Source organism: Ornithorhynchus anatinus, chromosome 18, assembly GCF_004115215.2.
Source record: "Ornithorhynchus anatinus isolate Pmale09 chromosome 18, mOrnAna1.pri.v4, whole genome shotgun sequence".
Taxonomy (NCBI): Eukaryota; Metazoa; Chordata; class Mammalia; order Monotremata; family Ornithorhynchidae; genus Ornithorhynchus; species Ornithorhynchus anatinus.
Genome location: NC_041745.1, coordinates 7,884,519 through 7,910,198, shown reverse-complemented (window position 1 = coordinate 7,910,198; position 25,680 = coordinate 7,884,519). Strand labels below are relative to the sequence as shown.

General features: G+C 48.1%; 1 protein-coding gene across 1 annotated transcript in view; it reads left to right on the top strand.

The window, feature by feature from the left end:
- The window catches only part of LOC100081126 (heat shock transcription factor 2 binding protein), a 42,716-nt gene extending 36,906 nt beyond the window's left edge, over positions 1-5,810 (top strand). The window contains exon 8 of the mRNA XM_007667221.3: positions 4,758-5,810. Coding sequence (XP_007665411.1) covers positions 4,758-4,966 — 209 coding nt within the window. The 3' untranslated portion in view covers positions 4,967-5,810. The remainder of the gene's footprint in view (positions 1-4,757) is intronic.
- The last annotated feature ends 19,870 nt before the right edge of the window (positions 5,811-25,680 follow it).

Sequence of the window (25,680 nt, the reverse complement as noted above, 5' to 3'; positions counted from 1 at the left end):
GCTGGGCAGTTCCCTTCAGGCTAAACCAAGTTTACCCTAGACACTTTGAGGTGTCCCGTTTGGGCTAGAGGCAGTCTGGTTTGGTCAGGTCCTCCGAACAAAGGTCACCGCGCCTGTCAGCTCTTGCCGCCAAGGCTGTACCTAATCCGGTGGGATCCAGAAACCCTAGGGACAGGAGCCAAAGAACAGGGTATCCTTGCTGCCAGTGGTCAGCGACACTTACACACACAGGGCTGGATCAGTTGGCTATGCCAATCAGCGTCATCGTGGGGTGGTTTGGGAAATGCCATGGTCTGCCCTTCATTCCACTTGTAAGTATCAGAGGCTGGCCTATTTCATATCAGACAACAGGATCTAACAGCTCCCGACAAGTACAGCACCACAATTACTCACGGAGACAAGAATACCTAGAGCCCCTTGTCTGTAAAAAGCTGGCACTTTTAATAAAGTATTTCAGATCGATCCATCAGTAGTGTTCATCGAGAGCCTACTAGGTTCAGATCGCTGTACTAAGCGCTTGGGAGAGTGTCGTAAAATTCGTAGGGGTGATCTCTGCCCTCAGAGTGTAAAATCTAGCAGTGTGACAGACCCAAAGTTGTTGCAGGTGATAACCAAGAGAAGTTAGGTGGTGGGCTGGGAATAGAGAAAGCAGCTGAGACCAGAAAAAGTGAGCAGGGAAATTGTTGTTGGGTTTTTTTTTTTCCTGGAATGTTTCATTAAATCAGGATGCCAATGTATCCCAGTGGGATTAACAATCAGTGGAAATAACCCTTGGGAGTGTTGTAATTAAATCCACTGGCCCATTGTTCAGGGATTTACTTTGGCAATTTACATGTGTGTTTACAGTGTAGAAATCCAGACTCACGAGCATTAAGGTATTTAAAAATAATGCATTTTAAAATCTGTGAGTTATCTTGTGAACTGGGCACCAATATAAGGGACTGATTCATCAACTTTGGGTTGTTTTTTTGTGGTCATTTGTGGGGGTTTTTTGGAAAATGCAGTTTTCCTGCACAGCTTAAAAGTCTAGGGGCATTGGATCTCGGCACCTCTAGACTCTTACCAACTGAGACTTAAAACGATTCTGTGATAGTCATAAGGGTGGGGCATGACTAGCTCTCCTCTGAGCTCAAAGATGAGGCTACTGGTGGTGAGAGTTTAATCAGTGTATGGGGGGGTGGGGGTGGCTGACAAGATCAGTGTGTGACTGACAGTTCCTTCCACGCCATGGGTGTGCGCCAGCCCCGCCAGCTGTCTCGCAGCACGTATCTCTGTGATGAGAGGGACCAGGACCGAGAATGCAGACGGCTCTGTGTCAACCTTCACCACTGCCACTAAAATAGTTAAAGCACAAGACCTGCTGGAGGTAGAATAGACACTTCTCCACCTCCCCTTTGGTGTCTGAGCAGGACTCACCCTGAGTGGCCAGGGGCCAGCCCACGGAGGCGAATAACTAGATTTCTCTCGGCTACAACGTCTAAGTGTATAAGGGATTCTCCCTGAATCGCCCACCCACGAATACAGCCTCCCTGTCAGTGACATTGTCTGGAACCGAAAGCCATCTCAATAAGTAAAGACAGCCTTTCACTGCATTGTCGCCCTTGCTGTCCACAGCGTTACGCAACGGCACTGTTTACCTTTCCGTCTCTTCCCTCCCAGTCGAAACCAAGTCTTCATGCCAGGAGAGTTACCCCATTGTTAGTACTGGGCCGGATGGATTGAGGTCTGCCTTCATTTTGTTTCTCTGTCCACCTTCTCTTCAGTTTCTCCACTTCGGGCGACCCTAAAGCAGTCCGTGGGGGTATCTTGCCGTCATCAATTCCCCTCACCCCCCCCTCTGGTGGCGGCATGATGGGTTGGACAGTGCTTTGATGATGGTGGGCTGCATCCCTGGACCCCGTTGTTTGAGGTCCTTTCTTCTTGCTACTGAGTTCTGCACGTAGGGACCAAATGGAGGGCCGGCGGTAGACCCGGCTCTCTCTCTTGGCCATCAAGTAAAGCTGGACCCTAGTCTAGTGAGAAGAACCCAGGACTCAGTTCCATCCCTAGCCTGTGTGTGACCTTGGGCCGGTCACCTAATATCTCTGGGCCTCAGTTTCCTCATCTGTGAAATGGAGATGAGCTAGTTTGTGAGCCCCGGGTGGGGCAGATTCTGTGAATAACTCATCTATGCACCTGGAACCGTACCCTTTGAGCATTTGGAATTCACCCCCCTCAGCCCCACAGCATTTATGGACATATCCGTAATTTATTTATATTAATTTATATTATATTAATATTACAATCTCTAATCCCCCTCTAGACTGTAAGCTCACTATGAGCAGGGAATATGCCTGGCACATAGAAAAGTGCTTAACAAATACCATAAAAAAAAAACCAAACCCAAAAGTCTGTTGTATTCTCCCAAACACTCAGAACAGTGCCCTGCACACAGTAAGCGCTCAGTAAGTACCTCTGATTGATTCTTCCCAGTGCCTCCAGATGAGACGGCACAGGCCTGGGAGTCAGAAGGACCTGGGTTCTAGTCCCGACTCTATCACTTGTCTGCTGTGAGATGATGGGCAAGATGCTTCACTTCTCTGTGCCTCAGTTACCTCATCTGTGAAATGGGGATTAAGATTATGAGCCCCATGTGGGACAGGGGCTTTGTCCAACTCAATTATCTTGTACTCACCCCAGCACTTAGTACAGCGCTTGTCACAGTAAACTCTTATGGAATACCACAATTATTATTATTATATTTCGTTGGGAGCTCTACTGTTGTCTCTGTAACTGTTATAGCTCCCTGGGCCACTGTAAATTCCCAGGTGGAAAGGGGAGCGGGGTGGGCCTACCCCGACCCTGAGCCGCTACTGGAACCAACCTGTGGCTAAACTGTCGATCACTCAAGTAACACGATTGCTCCAGCACGACGAAGAGGTAGTCGTTGGTCTGGAGGGGCCCACCGGTGACAGATGTGACTGAGAGATCTGCCTGCTTCATCAGCAGCTTTTGTCAGGGACTGAATGCCGGTGACATCAGGAGGGCCCGAGTTAGTTACCAGGGGGACGTAAGCACGGCCAAACTCTTTCATTCCCTTGTTAAAATTGCAGCAGTGTTTTATAATTGTGGTCAGGCTTGTATTACACATTCTGTTCCGGTCCATTAGCTCAGGCAAGCGGCTAGCAACCTCCCCCACCCTCCCAGATGATTTTGGCATCAAAAATGCCAGGCTAAGAAATGCTTCCACCAACTGGGAGAAAGGTACATACTAATGCCGTGATTGGATTACAGCTCGGACCCCATTTTCGTTTGGGGGCCTTCCGGAGACAAAATATCACACAGCTAGCCTAGAAGTGACTGAATTCAAGGGGCTGGGGACATAGATGACAGGCAGGATGCGGCAAATGCTTTTATTGTCATTTCTCTGTTCTCTTGTGAGAAGTGGCCGTAACGAAATTAAGAGGACTGGCAAAGGGCTGTCTGAGGGATTATTTTCCATCCTGCTGGAAGAAGAATGAAACCGATGGTTCTCAATTGGGCTTGCTCAGATCCTATAAGATGGATGCCACTGATCAGTTGTGTGTTAAAGGGGAAGCATTTCTTTAGCCCTTTTGAGTTCTTGGAGCTTCCTCTAATTGTAAGCCCCGAACAGAAGATTGAATTCTGCGAGTGGGTTATCTACGGTTTCCATTTAAATCTTGGGGCTCTGCACAGGGAGGACACACAGTGCATACTGATGATTGGTGGATTCATTGATCTAGTAATGGAGAGTGCCCTAATCCTCATGCAAGATGAATAGCACAGTCAGATAGAGCTCAATTGCTACCCAATATTCAGCTGGAAATTTTCCTTGTTCGGCTCAACTCTTGGGAAACTTCATCAGAAAAGCAAGTCAAAGACTTCTGCAAAATTACTCGAGAGCTGTGGGAAAATTTAGAAGCTCAGAAGAAAGTTGGACTCTGCCCTGTCTGATTATCCTGTCTCTTCCTTACCACTGGGCAAAGTGCTTTGATATGTAGTGAGCACTTAATAAATACCTTAGTTCGATTCAGCTAAACACCTTCTCCAATCACCGTGACAATTATTCCCACCACCGAACAGTCTTGCTGACTTATGCAGTGACAAAAATGTAATCTAAAAGATGATATCACTAGATTATAAACTCCTTGAAGGGTAGGGATCTTGTCTACCAACTCTATTATTGTATCCTCCCCTCTAGACTGTAAACTCATTGTGATCAGGAAAATTGTTTACTAACTCTGTTGTATTGTACTTTCCCAAGCGCTTAATACAGTGCTCTGCACACTGTAAGCATTCAGTAAATATGATTGATTGATTGACTGATTGATTTCCCAAGTGCTTAGTACAATGCTTGTCATGGAGGAAGCACACCATGTTTTGTTCAAAGATCTCTTTAAGCAGCAGTTGTGGAGCAACTGTTTGGAAAATGGCACTCTACTAAATCACTTCTGAAGTGTGTACTTGTTCACAGTTTGAACCTCAGGTCATGGCAGTTATCTGAAACAAAATATGCACTCATAGAATGCCAGTGAAATGAAGATGATAATGCTTTAAGACTCTTGGCCTTGCCTATATGTTTTGAAATTAAGTGACCCGGAATGACATCCAGTGATGGGATGTTTGCTAAGCATACAGGAATCAGGCAGGTCTTTCTTCTAATGGCATTGGACATTTTACTTTGACAGCAAAAAGAAATTAGGTGTTCACCAGAGATAGCGATTATAATCGGAAACATTTCTTTCTCCCCATTCTAGATCCAGATCCAGAAGTGTGTCTCCATGCCCTGCGACTTGTCCAATCTGTCATTCTAGAACCAGAAGTCTTCTCCAAGTCAGCCCCTGATCTGCGGGGCTCTCTGCCCCTCCAGCGTGTTGTAGTATTGTCCCAGAGTCGCAATGCGGACCTGCAGAAATTAGCCCGAGAACTCTTGGAAGACCTTAAAGTCCTGGAGGGTGAAATGTAGGGACACCCAGACCCAGGAGGAGTTTTCATTTCAGATGCTGACATTCTCTTTAAGTCCCCTTTCCTCCGTCCCCCTGTTGAATTCTGAGGCTGACGCCATGCCAGGTGTTGTAGATATCACGCACTAAGTTAGCCGCGGCCCTCCCATTCAACCAGCTCAGCTGGTTTATGAGCTCTAACAAGTTCTTGCAAGAGTGGCAAGACAGAAGTGCAACTCTCCAGGGGCAAAGTGATCCTTGGCAAAGGCACTTCCTGCCTGTTTGGAGTCTAACATGCCGGGTGCCCGGGAGGCATCAGTTTCGTTTATTTCGGTGCCAGTACCGTGTCTGAATCTTTTGGTTTCAACGCAGGCACAAAATTGAGAGTTTGAAAATCGTCAGTTATCAGTGGAGGTACAGTGAGAGCTCAAAACTAGAAGCCGACGAGGCTGTTTGTACTCTCCCTTCAGCCGGTCGGAGCTGCGACCCTGACCCTTCTTCACCTTTTCAAGTTATTAACCTTGGGTCATCCGCTGCCAGCTTCTGGTGTCGGCAGATTTCTTCAAAGTGCCAACTATAGGTCACCTACCCCTCAGCGTTGATTTTTGAGTCAGTCCTCCAACTCCATCATCATCTCCCAGAAATCACTCACCATCTTCCCCTATGGGTTGGTGTTTCTCAGAGTTGATTGTTATGTATAGTATCTTTTTTTAAAAAAAAAAAATGGAGCCGGTTTAGTCCATCACTAGACCTGACAATGTTTCAAAGAAAGCAATTCTTAGAAATGATTTGGTTTGCTTCTTAGTTAAGTGGCCCGGCCACTTTCGGTTACACATGGTTTTTTTAATAAAAGAGAACTGGAAGAGAGCTGGTTGTGTCGGATGTTCTGCTTCTGAAATCCCAGTTCCAGGGACCATAGTTGAATTAGGAGTTTTTCGGCTGCAGATATCCGTAGGTATTTATACAGTGTTTTTAACCTCTGAATTTCAGTAGCCTGCCCCAGTTGGTTTATTGCAAGAGAGAGAAAAACCTGCAATAAAGCCCCATTTTAAAATGGGCACCTCCACGAGCTATTTTGACTCTCAGTTTTAAAGAAAGGAAGTGTCTGTCCCCCCACCCCACCACACACACATACATCCTTCTTCTTTTGTGCTGGGTCCCTCTCTTTCCTCGCTGGAATCTTTTGGGAAAGAACTAGCCTGGCAGTAGAGGTCAACAACAAGAATGGTGGTGCATATTAAGCTCGCGTGGGTCAAGCTCTGTTCTAAGCACTGTGGTAGATTCAAGATAATAAAATCAGATGAGGTCCCTGTCCTGCTCAGGGCTTACAGTCTAAGAGAGGAGAACAGGTTATTTTATCCTCATTTTATGGTTGAGAAAACAGAGGCACAGATAAGTGAAGCAACTTGCCCAAGGTCACAGAGCAGACGGGTGGCAGAGCCGGGACTAGAATGCAAGTCTCCCGACTCCCATTGTTTTGCGCTTCCTACTAGGTCGCATAACGATTCAGTGATTTCTCTCGTGAGTCCAGGTAGGTTGGCCACTGGAAGTGTGGGCTAATGGCGGCCCACGAGCAGCCCATAATATTACATGCGTGACACAAAGGCGTCACAAGAGCCATTTGGCAAAACTTCACCGAGTAGGTTCGAAAATAGAACGATGTCCCCCTTCGCTCCACGGCTCCCAATAGGTCCAGTCGGACACGGGCATCAACATGAACCGCCGGGTTTGGTGGCTGGAGCCAAGGCAGAGGGAGCTTGGGTCCTGAGAAGACAAGGAGCAGACAGATAGGCGTTCCCTTCTCTGCTGGACAGGGGACGGGCCAGCTGAAAACTGAACTGTTGGGTCACTGGCCACCCTGATCCCACGCCTTCTCCCTGCTTCTCAATTTGGTCACCCTGGCGTTGTCTGCCCACGTCAGGCGAGTTTATTGAAAAGAATAGTCGTGTAGAAAATACAGTTTGTGGCCCAAATGTGAACAGGGCAAATGTAGTGCTGAACCCTGATTTCTAGCAGGGACAACCCAAGGCAAGCAATGCCTACATTTTGGGGGCTGCCCACTTTATGTCTCTTCTCCGTGTCCACCCTCCTCTCCCCACTTGGAGACAATTGTCAGCTCTCCATTAATCTGAAGAAATGCTTTCTGCCCTATTCTTTCCAACTCTTCTTGTCTTCCCCTTCTGATAACTTGAGGGTCTCCCAGAGATCAGATGGAAAGAGGGAGGAAGGGGTGAAGAGAGCTCAAAGCTATCAACATCTCCTGACAATTGTCAATCACCAAGGCTCCTATGCCAATTTAGAAACTCACGTGAGGGGGCAGTTCTTTGGCACTCATTTAATAATAATAATAATCTTGCTAAACATTTATTACTAAGCACTGGGGTAGGTAGCCCCAATCAGATGAGGCACGGTCCCTGGCCCATGTGGAGTTCCAAAGTCTAAGGGAAAGGGAGAACAGGTATTTCTTCCCCATTTCACAGATGAGGAAGCTGAGGCCCAGAGAAGTTAAGTGACTCGTCATAAAGCCCACAAGTTCTCCTGACTCCCAGGCCCGGGCTCTTTCCAGTGGGCCCACACTGCTTCTCTGCTTCTTAATCCCTTGCCAACAAGCCCCCACCTTAAGGCTTTCCATCCCTTCTGTGTGAAGCATAACCAAAATTTCTAGTAGCCAATAGCCCCACCAACAGCTGACTAGAGTCAGACAGGGTTAGGTTCGCTTCTGCGGCCAGTTGCCTCACGCTTACCTGCTGGTAGGGCCACAACCGAACCACTCCAGGGCACGAAGGTCCCACAGCCTGTGATCTTCCCAAGGGAAAGCTGGCAATTCAGGTGGTTTGGGACCAGCTTTTGGTTGTCACTCCATTACTTCTGTTCTCCTCACTCCTGCTTACTGGCTCGAGGGCCAGTCTGGAAGAACTACAAAATCAGTCATCACCAGAAGAGCAACCTAACAGAAAAATATTGCCGCTTATATGTGGGCGCTAAAGAAACATTCGCTAAGTGCTTGCTTTCCTGGCCACCGCAAACACTTTGCTGTGTTTCTGGCACCACTGACCGCACTGATGGCAGAGCAGAGCGAGTTTGGCTCCCGGCATATCCCTTGCAATCTAAAACAAATTCAGTAGTCCCTTTTCTTGGCCAACCTTGGAAATCAGTGCACTAGCTTTTCCGCTGTGGATCAAGGCCTTAGAATATGGCCAGCGGGTCATTTTACAGCCGAGAGCTGCCTAAAAGCTTCAGCTAGAGCCTCGACTGCTTGAATTTCACTAACCTAGGCATAACAGAACGGTAAATATAATCAGAAGCTGGGAAACTGGCAAACGTGATGTGAACTTGGTGGTGACAGATACTGGCCATCTGATTACTTTTAAATAAAGTTAGGGCAGTTGAATTTTCAAAATTCTGCCTTTCTAACCACATCTCACATGCCCTGTTAGATGTGGCAAAAGCAGAAATCAAATCTGGATTTTTGGAATGGACCCAGTTCTCTTCTCTCCCGACACTCCCAAGATTCTCTTCCAAGTTTAGAGTCAGTGGGGTGTGGAGAGTCAAATATGTTATTCGTATTGTATTTTAGAGCCTCCACTCATCTCACTAATTAGAAAAATGATGTTCAAACCTGGGAAGCTTTCTTCCCTGATGGGGTACAAGAAGAGGGACATGTCAGAAAAAGAGCTCTTAGAACTGTTCCAAGATTTTATGCAGTCATCCAGTTAAATAATATTTATTGAACATTGACTCTCTGCAGAGCACAGTTCTTGGCTGCTGAGTGGCCCTGGGGCAAGTTACTTACCTTCTCTGAGCCTCAGCTTCTTCATCTGTAAAATGGGGGTAAAATACTTGTTTTTTCTCTCTCTCAGACTGTAAACCCCATCCGGGACAGGGACTCTGTCTGACCTGACCATTTGTCTCAACCAAAGTGCTTTTAGTTTGGTGCTTGGCACATGGAAAGTTCTTAACAAATACCACTACTTTTATTAAAAAGCATTCTGGAAAGTACTTAAAGTTAGTAGACATGATCCCTGCCCTCAAGGAGCTTCAGGGTAGTGGGATGAGAGACACTAAAATAAATTACAAATTGTACAGTCCACAGTACTCTACTTTGTGCCCAGAACTTGGAGGAAAAATACTGAAACAAACAGCATTCTCTGTGGATTTCTTCTCCCGTGTGTATTCTAACCCTTCTGCCTCTTCACTAAAGGCTTGGGGGAGATGAAGATCAGAGAGCTCTATGTTTTTCTCAAAAAACAACTCTTTTAAATAAAAAAGGACAAATGAACCAGCAAGCACTTTGCAATGTTTGGATTCTCTTATGAATATTTTAATTGGCACCAAAAGGCAACAGAGCAACCTTTATCGCAGTTTTTAAAAAATCGATCTTTGATAGTTATTGTGTTTAAAAAAAAGGAACAAGACTTTGATCCTGCTAGTTACTGGAGCATGTGGATTTTAGTAGTTTCTGTTCAGGCAGATGAATCAGAAAAGCAGGATGAACTTGGGCCCCGTTTCCTCAGATCTGAGGCTAAACGGGGACCCCGATTCTCCGGTTGTAGATTCGAGGCAGCGGCTAGTGAGACGGACAGCTCTCCTCTCACCGAAGCCTCCTCGAGGAGCTTGGTTTGCCTCTTTCTCTCCCTGATTCTCACGTGGAGGTCTGTGTGAGCCTGCTGCGGTCACAGGGTCGCTGAACAATGAAGCCAGTCTGGGGCCAGTTACATTGGGAATGCAGTGGCCCAGCAAAGTGTTTGAGCCTGCTATGACTTGGGGTAGTTCAAGTCAATTATAGTGATTGTGGAGTCAGTTAAGCGCTTACTGTTTGCCATGTACTGAACTAAATCCTGGGGTAGTTAGTCCAAGAAATCATTCAGTGGTATTTATTTAAGTGCTTCCATAGCAGAGCACTATACACACGGATCAGCTAAAACTCATGTCCCACATGGGGCTCACAGTCTAAGGGGATGGAAGAGCAGGTATTGAGTCCCCACTTTACAGAGCGGGGAAATTGAGACACAGAGAAGTTAAGTAAACTGCACAAAGTCACACAACAAGCAAGCAGCGGAACCAGAATTTGAACCCAGGTCCTCAGACTCCCAGACCTAAGCTCTTTCCACTGAGTCAGGCCACTCGGTTTCCTCATTTGTAAAATGGGCATTCAATATCTGTTCTCCTCACTAGACTCTGAGTCCTATGTGAAACAGGAACTCTGTCTGATTAGATTATCTTGCATCTATCCCAGTGCTTAGGCCAAGTGCTTAATGAGTATCAGAATTTTTATTAGACACCGCAGGCTGGTGTTAAGAAACGGCTTTCACTGATGGTTGACGGTTCCCCAATGTTGAGTGAAGGTTGTGTTCAGTTTGGCAGGTAGATCTTGCACTGCTGTTTGTCCCAATATCTCTTTATTAATCAGGATTTTTCCCTTTGGCCCATCCCTGCTCTCAACGGCCTGCAGCCTCTCTTTTATAGCATGTGGTATGGGCACCTTTCCATCTGGAGAAAAGAAGTGGCCTTCTAAATCAGCGATTCCTTTTCCGAGCTCAACCGATGTATCTCGGCCGTCACGTGTGCAGTCAATCAATGATATCTATTAGGCGCTTGCTATGTCCAGAGCACTGTCCAAAGCACTTGGGAGAGTACGATATAACAGAGTTTAGACAGGTTCCCAAGCTTATAGCCTCGAGGGAGTTTACAGTCTAGAGCGTGTTTTCAAAAGAATGGGATTAGGAAATAAGGGAACTTTCTTAGGACAGCACGAGCCGAGCCGGTTCTTAGGTGGATGGCTGCGTCATCAAAGAATCTGCTTATTCCCGGGCCTGCATCATTGGGAGGGGGAGTAGTAGCTCGGCAGGGGGTTTCCTCTTTGCAAAATTTCACAGAAACACAGTCCTCCTGTCACAGGAGACTTGGGTATACGCTAATAATAATAACAATCACTGTTCTATTTCTTGAATGCTTACTACATGCCAAGCACTGGGCTAGATAGAACACAGTGAGATCGGACGCAGTCCCTGTCCCACATGGGCACACAGTCTAAGAGGGAAGGTGAGCAGGAATCCTTATTCACATTTTACTGAGAGGCCCAGAAAGGTTAAGGGTTTTACTCTAAGTCAGCATAGCCGGCCGGGGCAGAGCCGGGACTAGATCTTGGGTCTCCTGACTCCTCGTCCCTCGCGCTTTACCTTTTAGCTTAGTTTCCAAGTCTAGAGGTGGAAATCAAGCCTAGGAAAACCTGTGGCTTTGTCCTATCTAAATGCAGAAAGGAGGCGAGTGGGACTTGATGTGGCCGAATGGAAAGACAACGAGCGTCTCTGTTGGTTTCCTGATATGTTCAGCCGGGGCAGCACTAGAACACTTGATGAAAACCTGTTAGGGTTTTTCTCCCCTCCCTCGCTCACCTTCCCACCGACCCCGTCAATATGCCCGTAAAGTTGAACTCTGCTTAAAACCTTAATGGTTAAAATGAAGACCTGGAAGCCAGGCTTCCTGCATTCCGATCCCAGCTCCGCCATTGATTCGCCTGGGGCCTTGGGTCACTTTCTCCTTCTTGTTTTCCCGGCTGTGCGGGAGGGACAGCATTCCTGGAAATTCTTGGATGAAGCTCCTCTCTAGATCTTAAAAGCGCTGCCTTGAGATGATAAGTGGAAATGAAACAAACTCAGCACCAAGCCCGATGCTAAAGGAAAAGGATTCACTTGAGAAATCACCTCTTATCTTCTTGTTCTTTTCTGTCATGTGCCAAGATCCACACTTGGGAAGCTCCCTGTCATCCCTGTGTTGACGTCACAAGCCTGGGAGGAGGGGATCAGGGGGGTGAAGGAAGAGAGAAAAGAACAAAACTCTCTGTCCTCTCCAAGACCTACTGATGCTATCGTCTGGCTCAGGAAACACTGAATCAGGGTCTCAGCAGGTGAATAGCTTTCTGTTCACCCTTTTAATTAGTCCTGGGTAATTCCGAGGCGGGAAAGCATTGTCCGGTTACACCACAGTTAATCCCTGATCCAGATGAAAGAGTGCTTAGCCAGCCAGAAGCAGATTGATTCTGAACCATTAGACAAGACCTGTACCCTTCAGTTTGCAGCAGAAAAGACATACATTTCCTAGCCCTCCGCTGCCTCCTCCATCTGCAATTTATTTTCACGTCTGTCTCCCCAACTAGACAGTCGGCTCCCTGAGGTCAGGGATTGTATCTACCAGTTCTATCGGACTGGAATCTCTCCAGCGTTTAGTTCCGTGCTGTGCGTGGAGTCAGTCCTCGATGAATACATTGATTGATTGATTGATTGAAAAACCCAAGTCCTGAAATCTTAGCACGGGGCTTCCCCGGAAGGAAGGCAAGATTTCCACCTCTTTCGTTGAGTCGCACCCTATACGGGGAGCCGGAAGTCGGGGAGGGAGATCTGACCAGAGGGGAGGTGGGGTCAGGGCTCCAAGGGGGCAGGTGGGGAAGGCCGGTCAGTCCAGCTCTCGTCGGCCCCCACTGGGAGGCCCAGCCAAGCCCCGACGCTGTGCGCGGCCTGATCGGATCGACAGGAAGGGAACAAATGTGCAGGTCCGTTAGGGGGGTGGCCGCTTTTCAAATTTGAATAAATTTCCGGCTTTGTTGGTTTGTAAGTCATTTTTGTTCTAGAGAAGGAGCTCTGAAGTGTCTCTGATTGGGGCCTTGACCTTTGTTCCCCAGGTTCAGCGACTTTTGGGGAAGGGGGGGGGGAATCCTGGAGACCAAGCAGCCGAGGGATGACCCACAAGGGACTGTCAGAGGCTTTGAGGGGTCGTTGGGGGGACCTGGGATGGAAGGCGAGGAGCGAGCAGAGTGGGCAGGTGAAAAGTTTACTTCTGGACCCCTGATGGAGAGCTAACCATTATCTGATCTGAGACAGATAATAATCATAATGGTGGCATTGGTTAAGGGCTTGGTAAGCCAAACGCTGGAGTAGATAGAGTGCAATCAGATGGGACGCAGACCTGATTTAAGCAGTACATCTGTGAGGGGCGTGAGCAGACGGCTGTCTGGAATTCCTCAGTCCAAGAGCAAAGAGGCCATGGGCAGCTCACTTTACCAGAAGAGACTCCTAAGAATTCAGTCAATCAGTGGTCTCCCTTTCATTCATTCATTCATTTATTCAATCTTATTTATTAAGCGCTTACTGTGGGCAGAGCACTGTACTATGTGCTTGGAAAGTCCAATTCAGCAACAGAGACAATCCCTGCCTACAAAGGGCTTACAGTCTTTATTGAGTGTTCACTGGGAAACAGCGTGGCTTTGTGGAAAGAGGTCGGGCCTGGCAATCAAGACATCTGGGTCTTGAATCTGGCTCAGCCACTTGCAAGCTCTGTAGCTTTGAGCAAATCACTTCGCTTCTCCTGGCCTCTGTTTTCTCATCTCCAAAATGGGGATTAAGCACCTTTCTCTCCCCCCCTTAGATTGTATGCCCCACGTGGGACAGGGATTATTGCATTTCATTTATCCTAGTGCTTGGTACAATGCTCATCCCACAGTAAGCGCTCAACAAATACTATTATTGTTAGACCACTGTACTAAGCGCTCGGGAGAGTATCATGGAGTAAGTAGTCATGAATATACCTAAGGAAGAGCTGGTCACTTTGATCCAGCATATTTCCTTTCCAGCTGCTCTTTAGAGTGCCTGAAAAATGCATCTTTATCACTGACCAACAGCTAACTGTGGTTTGAGTGAGGGTGTATTTAAGGGTAGGGATCAGAAACGTGCTGCTCCACCCTGCCTCTAAGAGACTCACCGTGGAACAGGAGGTCAGAGGTGGAAAACAATTGCCTCTTGACCAGTCATCCTGCCACAGAGTTATTTTTCAAGATGGTAAAGGTCACCAGGAGCAACTTCCTCAGAGGCCGGGGCTTGACTTTGATATTGGGGGTGGATCTGGTGTGGATAGGGAAGGGAGAAAAAGGGTTTTTTTTCTGTATTTTTTAAGCACTTATTATGTGGCATCCACACTTCTAAGCTCCGGGGTAGATAAAAGTCAGGTTGGACACAGTCCATGTCCCACATGGGGCTCACAGCTTAAGTAGGAGGGAGAACAGGCATTGAATCCCCATTTTATAGATGAAGTAACTGAGGCAGAGAACAGTTGTGTGATTTTCCCCAGGTCACACAGCAGGCAACTGGAAGATCCGGGATTAGAATCCAGGTCCTTTGACTTCTAGGCCCGTGCATTTTCCATTAGGACCTGCTGAACCCAATGCCATTCTGGAAGACAGTCGTTCTTACGTACGGCATCGACCGAGGCATTCTGCCCTCGTTGCCGGTGGAAAGAGCCTTCTCTGGGGATCCAGGGACCTGGGTTCGAGTCATGGTTCTTCCTGCAGCCGGCTGATGTGCACACAGACCACGTGTCCCTTTCTCATCGTGGCACTGGCCCACTCATTGCATTCTGGACCACAGCAGAAGCATGACCGGCAGGAATGGGAAACTGAGTGGCACTGTGTCAGCCAGTCTGTCCATCAGTAGTATTTATTGCATATTTACTGGGTGCAGAGCACTGTACTAAGCACTCGGGAGAGTGCAATACAACAGAGTTGGTAGATATGTTCCCTGCCCACAAGGAGCTTACAGTCTGGAGGAATCCTAGTGTTAGAATCAGCTCCTCTGCACTGGTGCTCCTCACTGAAGTCTCAGACTGAGAGAGTCATCCGTCGACCTTGACAGGAGACGCTAGCATTTGAGAAAACAAATGAAAATCTCACGATACCACATTCATTTCTGGCCAGAGGCAGCAGGAGACAGAGGGAGTCTGTGCTCTGGCGACCTCCTTAACCGTGGCCAAACCTACCTCCTGTTAGACCGGGGGCCCCATGTGGGACAAGGACTGTGCCTGGCCCGAATATCTTGTCTCTACTCCAGTGCTTAGCAGGGGGTTTGGCACATATTTTAAGGCATACATTATTATTCTTATAATTATTAGTATTACTCGACAGCACAAGACAATTATTATTACCGGGTGGCCTGATGGACATTCTTGATACGGAGTGGATGCAGCTGGGATCCTTGTGGCCTGACAGCCAGTTTGGCCCCAAATCATAATGCTGGTTCTAATTAAGCACTGACTATGAGCTGTAGCGCTATGCTAAGCTTTGGGGAAGATGCAACAATATCAAAGGCTTTGTGCTTCATGGCTGGGGAGTGAGGATGATTTGGTTTGGGAAACGTAGGGGCGCCGTTTTCAAGTAAGTGGAAGGGAAACCCCAGAGAAGAGTGAGGAAAAGTTTTTGAATTAGTCTTTATCGCTGGGAATTGTGCCAGTCAAAGCAGAAAATCTGGCTCTTATAATCTGGACAGTTCCAGGCTGTGGGAAAGGGAAAGTCCGCAGATATGCTTCTTGGTTCTTAGAGCCCAGGGTGAAACATCTGCAGGGAGTTTGGTGTTCTTAGAGCAGGGGCCTGACTTAGCCAAGTCGCGTTTCCAATAACCGAGCAGATCCATTGAACTTTTCTCATCTCTTGGACTTTGTTGATTGGGACTTAGAATGGTTCTTTAAAATTGTTCTAGGTGCCAAGTCGGTTCTGGTGTGTGTGCGTGTGTGTGTGTGTGTGTGTATGTGCATTTACAACCTTTTGTAGAATTCTGTACCCAAACTAAAATTGAAACCAGCTGGAAATTGCTTCTACTTTCAGCAAATCCACTCCTGAAAGTATATAATATAATTATAAGTATATTATAATGATGATTATAATAATATTTATGAAGGGCTTACTATGTGCCAAGCACTGTGCTAAGCATTGGAATCCTCTAGACTGTAAGTTCAATATGTCTACCAACTTTTTTATATCGCACTCTCTCGAACGCTTAGTACAGTGCTCTGCACACAGTAAGTACTCAAATACGATCGATTGATTAGTTGATAGTAAGTATGAGATGATCGGATTGGATGTAGCCGATCAGGCCTCACAGTCGAAAGGGGTGGGAGAAGAGGTAATGTATCCCCATTTTAGTGATGAGAAAACTAGGGCCTAGAGAAGTTAAGGGACTGGCCCAGGTTCACACGACAGGCAAGTGGCAGAGCTATGATCAGAACCTCGGGTCTGGTTCTGTGCTTTTTTCAGAAAGTATTGGCTCAGGGAAATGGTTCTAGGAACGTGGGGTTATAAGAAAATGGATTTTAGCTGGCAACAGATGGAACCATAAGGACCTAAGAATTGCTAAATGGTTTGCATTGGCAGTCCAATCTTTCCTGTGTTCTCTCTCCAACACAAGTTGTGCAGTGTTCTGGGAGGAACGGTGGATTAGCTGCCCTCCTTCACATCTGCCCTCCTCGTCAAACATCTCTAACTTCCCATCACTTCTAACCGCTCCTTCTGCTATTCCTCATTTTTGCCTTCAATCACCCATTCTGGATGTTACACATGACTTCATTCAAATCCTTCTTGAACCAATTGATATTTTCTCCCTGAGGTAACGAACTGCATGGGTTTACCGCCTGCTGTTAGAGAAATGATTTCCTTTCTTTCTCTCGACCCTCCAACTTTCATGCCTTGATGAGTACCCCCAATTTTGGTACTGTGGGATTTAAAGAACAGTAATTCCAGGTGCACCTCACTGAACCACATCATCCCGATGTGGCCGATTTCGATTCCGTCCCATCTCGGCTTGCATCTTTCCAGTCTGATCACTCAGTCCGTTCGCAGAATCTCCTCCGTTGGCCTGCTCTTGTCACTTGCTGTTCTCAGTTTCTTGTCCAACCCTGTAAAACTGGGCTTAAATATGTGTTCTACCTCTCCCTCTAAACTGTCAGCTCACTGTAGGTAGGGAACCCTTCTGCCAACTCTGTAGTACTGACCTCTCCCAAGAGCTTAGTGCCATAGTCCGCACACAGTAAGTGCCTAGTAAACTCCACTGATGAGGACGATCTCCAAAGCCCCCTATGGAAGCCTCTTCCCTCGTGCAGACTTTTTTTTTAATGGTATTTGTTAAGCGCTTACTATGTGCCAGGCACTATTCTAAGCACTGTTCTAAGATAGAAGGTAATCAGGTTGGTCACGGTCCCTGTCCCACATGGGGCTCACAGTCGTAAGCCCCATTTTGCAGATGAGGAAACTGAGGCACAGAGAAGTGAAGTGGCTTGCCCAAGGTCACGTAGCAGACAAATGAAGGAGCCGGGACTAGAACCCAGGTCCTCTGACTTCCAGGCCCGTGCTCTATCCACTAGGCCACGCTGCTTGTCTGCTTCTTCGGGTCTGGTCTCAGGGCTACCTGCCCCCCAACATAGATGGAGAAGGCTCTGAAGGACCAGCGATCCCCCCGTTAGGCAGGTACTACGAAAGTCCCACCTTCAGTTTCTCTTTCATTCCCATCAGCCACGCTGAGTCCCTCTCTTCTGGAAATCTCCTCTGACAGATAAAAAAAACCCATAGCCCAGAGCAGCCTTAAAGAGCACTGGAAATATTGGGTCGAAGCAGTACCTGTTGCAGTATAACCTCCTTGTGGGCAGGGAATGTGTCTCAGACTTCGGTTGAGGTTTCTCAAGTGCTTAGCATGGTGCACTGCACTCAGTGGGTGTTCGATAAAACAGGATTAATCGGATCTGTGAAGCAGGGGTCCCTGTCTCCAACTTCGGCATGTTTCCACCCCAAGTTGCTCTCGCCCTAGAAAGAGTGGAGGACCTAAGGAAGGGCTCTTCCCAAGGAGTCTGGAAGTGTTTCCCGGAGTGAAGCGCTCGGTAGCAGAGGCCAAATGTGAAACAGCCAAGGGAGGGAGCTGCAGCTGGAAGGGAAGCTGTTAACGGGGGCCAATCGACGGAGATGGCCCCGTCAGCAATCCAAAGAGTGGCCTTCAAAGCGCAAGCTTCACCGACCAAAGTCCTGCCATGACTCTGCCTCTGCGGCATGGTGGGTACTCCTGAAGCCCATGGGGAAGTGGGAGAGAAGAATGAAAATAACAGTAATAATAATGATAACGGTAGTATTTACTAAGTACTTAATAATAATAATGATGGTATTTGTTAAGCACTTACTATGTGCTAAGCACTGGGATAGATACAAGGTTATCAGGTTGTCCCACTTGGGGCTCACAGTCTTGTTCCCTATTTTACAGATGAGGTAACTGAGCCACAGGGAAGTTAAGTGACTTGCCCAAAGTCACTCAGCTGACAAGTGACGGAGTCAGAACCCATGACCTCTGACTCCCAAGCCCAGGCTCTTTCCACTAAGCCACTCTGCTTCTCCACTTACTACGTGCCAGACACTGTACTAAGGCCTGGAGTTAATACAAGATAATCGAGTTGGACACAGTCCCTGCCCCACGTAGTTCTCACAGTTTTAATCCCCATTTTACAAATGAAGTACCTGAGGTCTGGAGAAGTGAAATGACTTGCCCAAGGCAACACAGCAGACAGGGGGAGGAGCCGGGAATAGAGAAAAGACTCGGAAGGAGCAGGGAGGGACCCCTGGCTCTGCACAAGTGGAAACTAAGGTGGTCTTGGGAGCCGACGAAGCTGAGGAGTGGCACGGTCCAGGGGAGCAGCAAGGACTAGTGGAAAGGAAACTTGGCTGCCAAGTGACCTTGGGCAAGTCACTTTACTTCTCTGTGCCTCGGATCTCCCCTCTGTAAAATGGGGATTCAATCCCTAGTCTCCCTCCCCCTTGGACTAGGAGTGCCCATATGAGGCCGGGACTGTGGCTGGGACTGCATGAAACCTGATATACTTGTATCCACCCCAGTGCTTAATACAGTGCCTGGCACAGAGTAAGCGCTTAGCAAATATAATAATTATTGTTATTATGAGATTGCGCTCTCTATCTACCCCAGCCCTCAGGATAGCACTTGGTGCCTAGTAAGCACTCAATAGATATCGCAGTCATTACTGATGCTTCCATTAGAAAGGACCAATCACACAAGAGACAAGGCAGGGGGCTAAGATGATGTCAGTGGGGGGCGGGAGGGCACAGGGGAGGGAGAAAATGAAGGCAAAGTTAGATAGGGCTGGACTTTTGAATGAACTGCCCTCAGAAGTGGCTCCACCCCAGGCAGAACTATGTGCAAATAAACAAGAAGAAATTCCCAACCCTGCAGAGACCTTTGAGTGCAGATGCCACATGTGCTGCCAGAGACTGTGGTTCGTGCCATTCAGCTCATGCACATCTGTCCAGACTGAGTGGCTTGGAATTCTGCGTGGAAAAATCATCATCGTCACCATCAAAAGCCGAGATGAAGAGCCTCCGCTGTCCGCCGATTTGGGGATTGACTCATTTGAGACAATCAACTTGCCGCAGAACTCAGTGTTGATCGGAGTGGACCGAGGAGAAGAAGTCAGGCTTCTTCTGCCGGAAGTGTGCCGTCTGTTGCCCGCCTCACTGCTAGTTACGATAGCAGAGGGTTTCAAGGGAGAAAATGAGAGCGGGAACTTAGGGGCCAACCTCTCCCCATCAGAAGATCCGGCCATGTCAACCAGTGGTATTTATTGTGCACTTACTGCGTGCACACCACTGTCATAAATGCTTGGGAAAATACAGAACGCCAGAGTTGGTAGACACACTCCGTGCCCACAAGGCGCTTACTGTCTAGAGGGGAAGACAACCATTGATATAAATAAATGATGGGTATGCACAAAATTAGAGGTATCTACACAGGGACAGCTGAAAGCAGCGTGGTCTAGTGGGTAGGGCACTGACCTTGGAGTCAGAAGGACCTCGGTTCTAGTCCCGGCTCCACCGTTTGTCTGTTTTGTGACCTTGGGCAAGTCACTTCACTTCTCTGGGCCTCAGTTGCCTCATCTTTAAAATGGGAATGAAGACTGTGAGCCCCATGTAGGACAGGGGCTGTGTCCAACCTGATTACCTTGTATGTACTCCAGAACTTAGGGCAGTGCCTGACCCGTAATAAGTGCTTAAATACCACGATTATTATTATTACATGGGCTGGAGGGCGTGGGGAGGTAGTGCCAGACAAGTCGGCCTCGGGGTTCCCCGGACAGATTCGTTCTTCTCTCAAGTGAGGCTCAGCATGGCGGGGTAGCTGCCCTTCAGATACCGGGGACCGCAGCAGTGACTAAAGCCACTGCCAGTCACGACAGGAGGATAAAACCCTCAACCGCTCCCCTTGCCTGGGACCACTGATCAATCAATTTATCATTGGTGGTTATTGAGTGCTTCCTGTCTGCTAAGTGCTAAAAAGAGTGCAATACAGTGAGGAAACACAATCTCTGCTCTCAAGGGGTTTACAGCCCTAGGCAGGGAAAAGATATTAAAGTAAATTGCTCCCAGGGCCCACTGTGAAGAAAAGAAACTGCCCCTCCCTCACCTGCCAGCTACCAGTGGGACTCCCAATGGCCCCAGGTTTTTCAGAAAGCTTCGGTTTCTCTCCCAGAGGGCTGGGCTGCCTCCCCCTTCCTCAGTTTCTCTCCCAACTAGGAGAAGGGGAGTTCAGCAAAGACACAAAAGGACCGAGTGGATTAATTCCGTGATGTTTTTAATATCCTAGACCTCGTTAGCGATTTACATGAATAACAAACGCTGATGGAAATGAAAGCTCATTTTGAAAACCCAGTCTATCTGATTGACAAACACATACAATAACCCATGATCACTGCTACTGCTAACTGAAAGGACCAGAAACCTGGCAGATGTTGTTTTAGTCCCCAAGTCTCTCCTCTTCACCACCATTTCCCTAACCCTCTGCAAGGTTCAAGGTTGTCAGAAGTGGGAATTCATAGAATGATAAGGCGGGTAGTGGTTTCAGGGTTCAGTAATCCCTAGTAATCCCAATTATTAATGAGCAGGAATGGCAGTGGAGAGAGAGACCTGAATGCAGATGCTCTCCACTTCAGAGAGAGAGGAGAGGCTTCTTCCAAACTTTTTTTCTTAAGGTGTTTGTTCAGCACTTACTCTGTGCCAGACACTGTACTAAGTGCTGGAGTAGATACTGGCTAATCAGGTTGGGCACAGTCCGTGTCCCTCGAGGGGCTCACAGTCTCAATCCCCATTTTACAGATGAGGGAACTGAGGCCCAGATAAGTGAAGTGACTTGCCCGAGGTCACACAGCAGTTATGTGGCAGATCTGGGATGAGAACCCAGGTCCCCTGACTCCTAGGCCCGTGCTCTTTCGGCTAGGCCACACTGCTCCTCTCCATCCCTGCTCATTGTTGTCCAGTTTCCTGAGGGCTGTCCCTGCCCGGGAGTCCTCTGCTGATGGTTATCTGAGCCCCAGGACTGCTGGCTGGGGACAATGGAAACTTCTGAAACTCCTTAGCCAGGAAACCTCCTCAGGAAGCATTTCCACCCCCGCCCCCCTCGCTCCTCCCCCCCACCGTCCTCCGGCCTCTGAGGTCCTGGGGAGTCCCCCTGCGAGAGCTCTAGAGCTCCACAGCTCCACAGCTGCAGCATCGTGCACGTGGGGCCATCCCATCTGGCCTCGGAAGGGGCTGGAGTGGTCCAGGCCTTTGTCCCCAGGGCCCCTCCCGGCCAGCGGACCAGCAGACGGCTCTGCTTCGTCCAGGAAACCGAGGGGAGGGGAGGCGGCTCCCTTGGCAGGTCCCGGGACGGAAACTCTGGGGGAGCGGGAAGGGGTCGAGCTGTGTCACTTAGCGGCACTGACCGTCGACCTCCTGGGACCCGAGCCGGAGCCGGAGTCGGGCGGCAGCTTCCTTTACGAAATCAGGTTAGAGGCTGAGCTGGCCCAAGATGACAGGCTTCCTGGAACCGGCCCAGGCGGATGGGAGTTCTCTCCGTGGAGACTGGGGAGTTTCTCTGCGGAGCTTGAAACCCACCTGCCGCTTCCCTAAGGGGACGTCTCACTCCCAGAATGCCTCGGGCAAGTTTGGATGGATTTCCAAGAAGGGGCGAATTCTTCCTGGGGAAAAGGAAAAAAAAAATTCCACCCTCTTCCCACTCCTCCCCCTCAGCAGTAGCTCTAGTGGTACTTATTGAGTGCCCACTTGGTGAGGTGTACTGCACTAAGATCTTGGTAAGTACAGAATAAAATAGTGACACATTCCCTGCCCACAGAGAGCTTTGATACTCTATTGGGGGAGACAAGCATAAAAATATTTACAACACTGTTAAATAGAGTGACATCTATATATGAGCACTAAGGAAAATATAAATATTTCCATAAGTCCTAGAGTTGGCCGTGCTAAGGAGTTCCTTTCTTTCCCCACCCTGGCTCCAAATAAAAAATTCCCTCTCTAGAAAGTGGAGAGGATAACTCGCAAGGCTGACAGGCAACAGACTTGTGTTCTATTCCTGATCTGATGACAGTATCTCACTGTGCGACAACTTCCTTTTGCACCTCTGTGACTGGGAATGCTGGTGCCTAATCCTGTTCCTCTATTCCTAGCCCCCTGTCGGAATATCCAGTCTCCTGCATTTAGTTTTCAAAGTTCCTGGAAGGCTGGGGCCACTTTGAAACTCAGAGGGGTTGCTCTTCGTAACCCAAGATCAACGGAGGTTATTTTTGTTGGTGACATTGACTTCCCTAGCTGTTTGTCCCATGGTAAATATGGGCATACTGATCAATCGATGGTACCTATTGAGTGCCCACAGAGTGGGGAGCACTGGACTGAGCATCTGGGAGACTACAGAAGCCAAACATCCGACTCATGCTGGCGGTCGAATGGGGGAGACGGTCTGAATGACTTGCAGATAATAGGAGCAGGAGGAAGAACAAGGATGTAAGAGGTAGGAGTTCAAGTATGCCAATCAATCGATTTTATTTATTGAGCATTTACTCTGTGCACAGAGACCCAGGCCCATGCTCTTTCCTCTAGGCTGCACTGGTTCACTATGGATGTAGGGGGGACAGGGAGATAAAGTTCTCAGCACCTTGGAAGCCACTTGGACAGGGAACTATATAAATCCCAGGTATTCCCACCATGGTATCTCTAAAGACAAGGCAGCATTCCTAGGTGACGCTCAGACAAACCAGACATGGCTCCTGTCCCAGCTGAGTCTCCTGGGAGCAGGTGGGGAGCTGAGCTGGGCCTCAGCCTTTTATGGTTAGTCCCTGAGCTGGGAAGTTGTCATCTCCCCTGGGAGCCCACGAGTTTCAGCACTGAGGTCCAGTCAAAGCATTGTCCTATTTTTAGAATACAGAGTAAAACAAAGGGAACCTTTCCTCGGTGACCAGGTCTCCACGTACATATACCTCGAAGCACAGTCAGGGAAATTAGTTGGTCAGTTTGATCAAGCCCAAGCAGATCATAATAATGATAATACTAAGAACAATAACAACAACAATAATAATAATACTAAGGGTTGTGGTATTTCTTAAGTGCTTAATGTGTGCTAAGCACCATTGTTCTGGGGTAGATATAAGCTATTGAGGTGTAGATATAAGCTACTGAGGTCGGACACAGTCCCTGCCTGACACGGGCTCCCGGTCTAAGTAGGAGGGAGAACAGGATTTGAATCCCTATTTTACAGATGAGAAAACTAAGGCACAGGGAAGTTTAGCAGATTGTTTAAGGAGAACACTCCTGTTGGGAACCCATCTGGAGTTAAACTTCATTTTCACTCAGGGAAGTGTAGGCATCTCATGGGTCTTCATGACACAGCAATTCTCATCAGGAGAAACGAAGGATTTAAGAAGAGGAGGCCCACCATTTTGAGATTGGGAGGAACAGCTCAACTGTTAGCTCCTTAAAGGCAGGAATTATGTCTACTAACTCTATTGGACACTTTCAATGGTTTAGTACAGAGCTTGGCACACTGTAGACACTTAAATATTATTGATTGGGTGCTGGTTGAGGTGTTACAAGTAGAGAGAATTTAAACCCTTCAGCAAAGGGAAGGTGCCACGAAGGCTGCTGGGGTGCATATGTTCCAGGGACAGCAGAGGTCTGAACATGTACTAATCAACTGCTCTCACATCATCAAAGCAGCCTGGAGGAGTGTAAAGTGCACGGGCCTGGGAGTCTAACAGACCTGGGTTCTAATCCCAGCTCCGACACCTTTCTGCTGTGGGACCTTGGGGCGAGTCGTTTCACTTCTCTGTGCCTCAGTTCCCTCATCTGTAAAATGGGGATTAAGACTGTAAGCTCCACATGGGACATGGACTGTGTCCAACCTGATTAGCTCGTATTTACCCGTGTGCTTAGTAGAGTGTCTGGCGCATAGCAAGCGCTTAACAAATACTATAAAAAGGGGGCACTGAATTCATCTTTTCTTAAAGATCCAACTCTTAGGATTTTAAATATTTCAGCAGTTAAAAAAAAAGAGAAAGAAATCTCATTACTGGAAAACCCCAAATGGTGAAATGATTAGTTCCGCACTTGTTGGAAAAAGGAATGTGACATCAATGTGCCCTGCAGGAACCAATTTGAGAGCAGCACACGTTGAAATCCCTTCTCAGTGAAGACCCAACGAAAGGAATTAATCTGTTATGCAAAATACATTTACTTGGCGCTGCAGATTACATTTCAAAACCCTCTTTCTAGCTTGGAAAGCAACCAAAAAGGTGCCCAGCAGCTGGAGGAGAAAGAGGGAGAGAGAGATAAGAGTGAGAGAAAGATGAGGTATGGGGGAGAGACAGAGAGAGTGAAAGAAAAGGGGGCTAGAGAGAAAGAAAAGTGAAGAAAAAGAAATGGGGGAGGGACAGAGGAAGAGTGAGAAAGAGTGAAAAGGAGAGAGGAAGAGGAATAGAGAGAGAAATGGGGGAGAGACAGAAAGTGGGTGCATGCGCCTGTGAGTGTGTGTGTAAAGCTGTACCATGTGGACTGAGAAAAACAGATATCCACTCAATTAGAGTGTGTGAGCAATTCTCCTCAACCAGTTTTGGAAAGCTGCAAAAGGGAAACCATTAGAGTTGACAAAGGACAGACTTCTGAAAGCCATCATGCCCTTGGAAGCTTTCTGAAGGGGGAAGGCATATAAGCCAATCGACGCTTGGGAAGAGGATTTTTCAAGTGGAAAGAGGCTGGAGAGATGAGGGGGCAGTGTCCAGGACCCTCTTATCCTGTGTATGTCTAAGGCTGGGGCAGGGAGATCAGGGGACCAGCAAACACCCACTCCTGGGGTGAATTACAGGCATGGAGGGAAGCAGGACCGGGCCAGAACAGGTCCGGAGGCAGCATAGCCTAGTAGAAAGCACATGGGGCTGGGAATCAGAAGGCCTGGGTTCTAGTCCCAGCTCTGCTCTCTCTCTGCTGTAAGACCTTGGGTAAATCCTTCAACTTTTCTGTGCCTCGGTTTCTTCAGCTGTACAATAAGGCTACGATTTCTGCTCTTCCCTCCCTTCGAGCTATATTATCCTATATCGACCCCAGCACTTGGCTCCCAGTAAGTGCTTAATAAATAGCCCTGTTACTCATTTTACCCAGCCAGCCTTCAGAAGGCAGGATTATACTACCATGGTCCCCAGCCCAGGGTGGGGTGACTTCCACACTGGGTGTCCTAAGGGAGTCCCCCAAGCCCCACCTCTCTTCTGCAGCAACACAGCCAAGTGAAGAGATGAGCCAGAAGCACATGACTCTCCCTCCAGAGCGGGGCCCCGGGCCAGGCCAGGCCAGGACTACCCCCTCTGCGGCCCCATACTCCCAAAGCCCAAACCTGACCGGCTGCTAGCCCGTGAGCTCCTTGAGGTTGGAGACTGTGGTGACCGACTCTATTGGATTGGACTCTCCCAACCGCTTAGTACAGTGACGAGCCTTCAGTGAAGACCACCGATTGATTGGATTCTCACAAACACTGAGTGTGGTGCTCCGAGCACAGTAGGGGCATTGATAGAAATGATCTCTGCTCTCAAGCCCTCAGTTCCCTCATCTGTAAAATGGGGA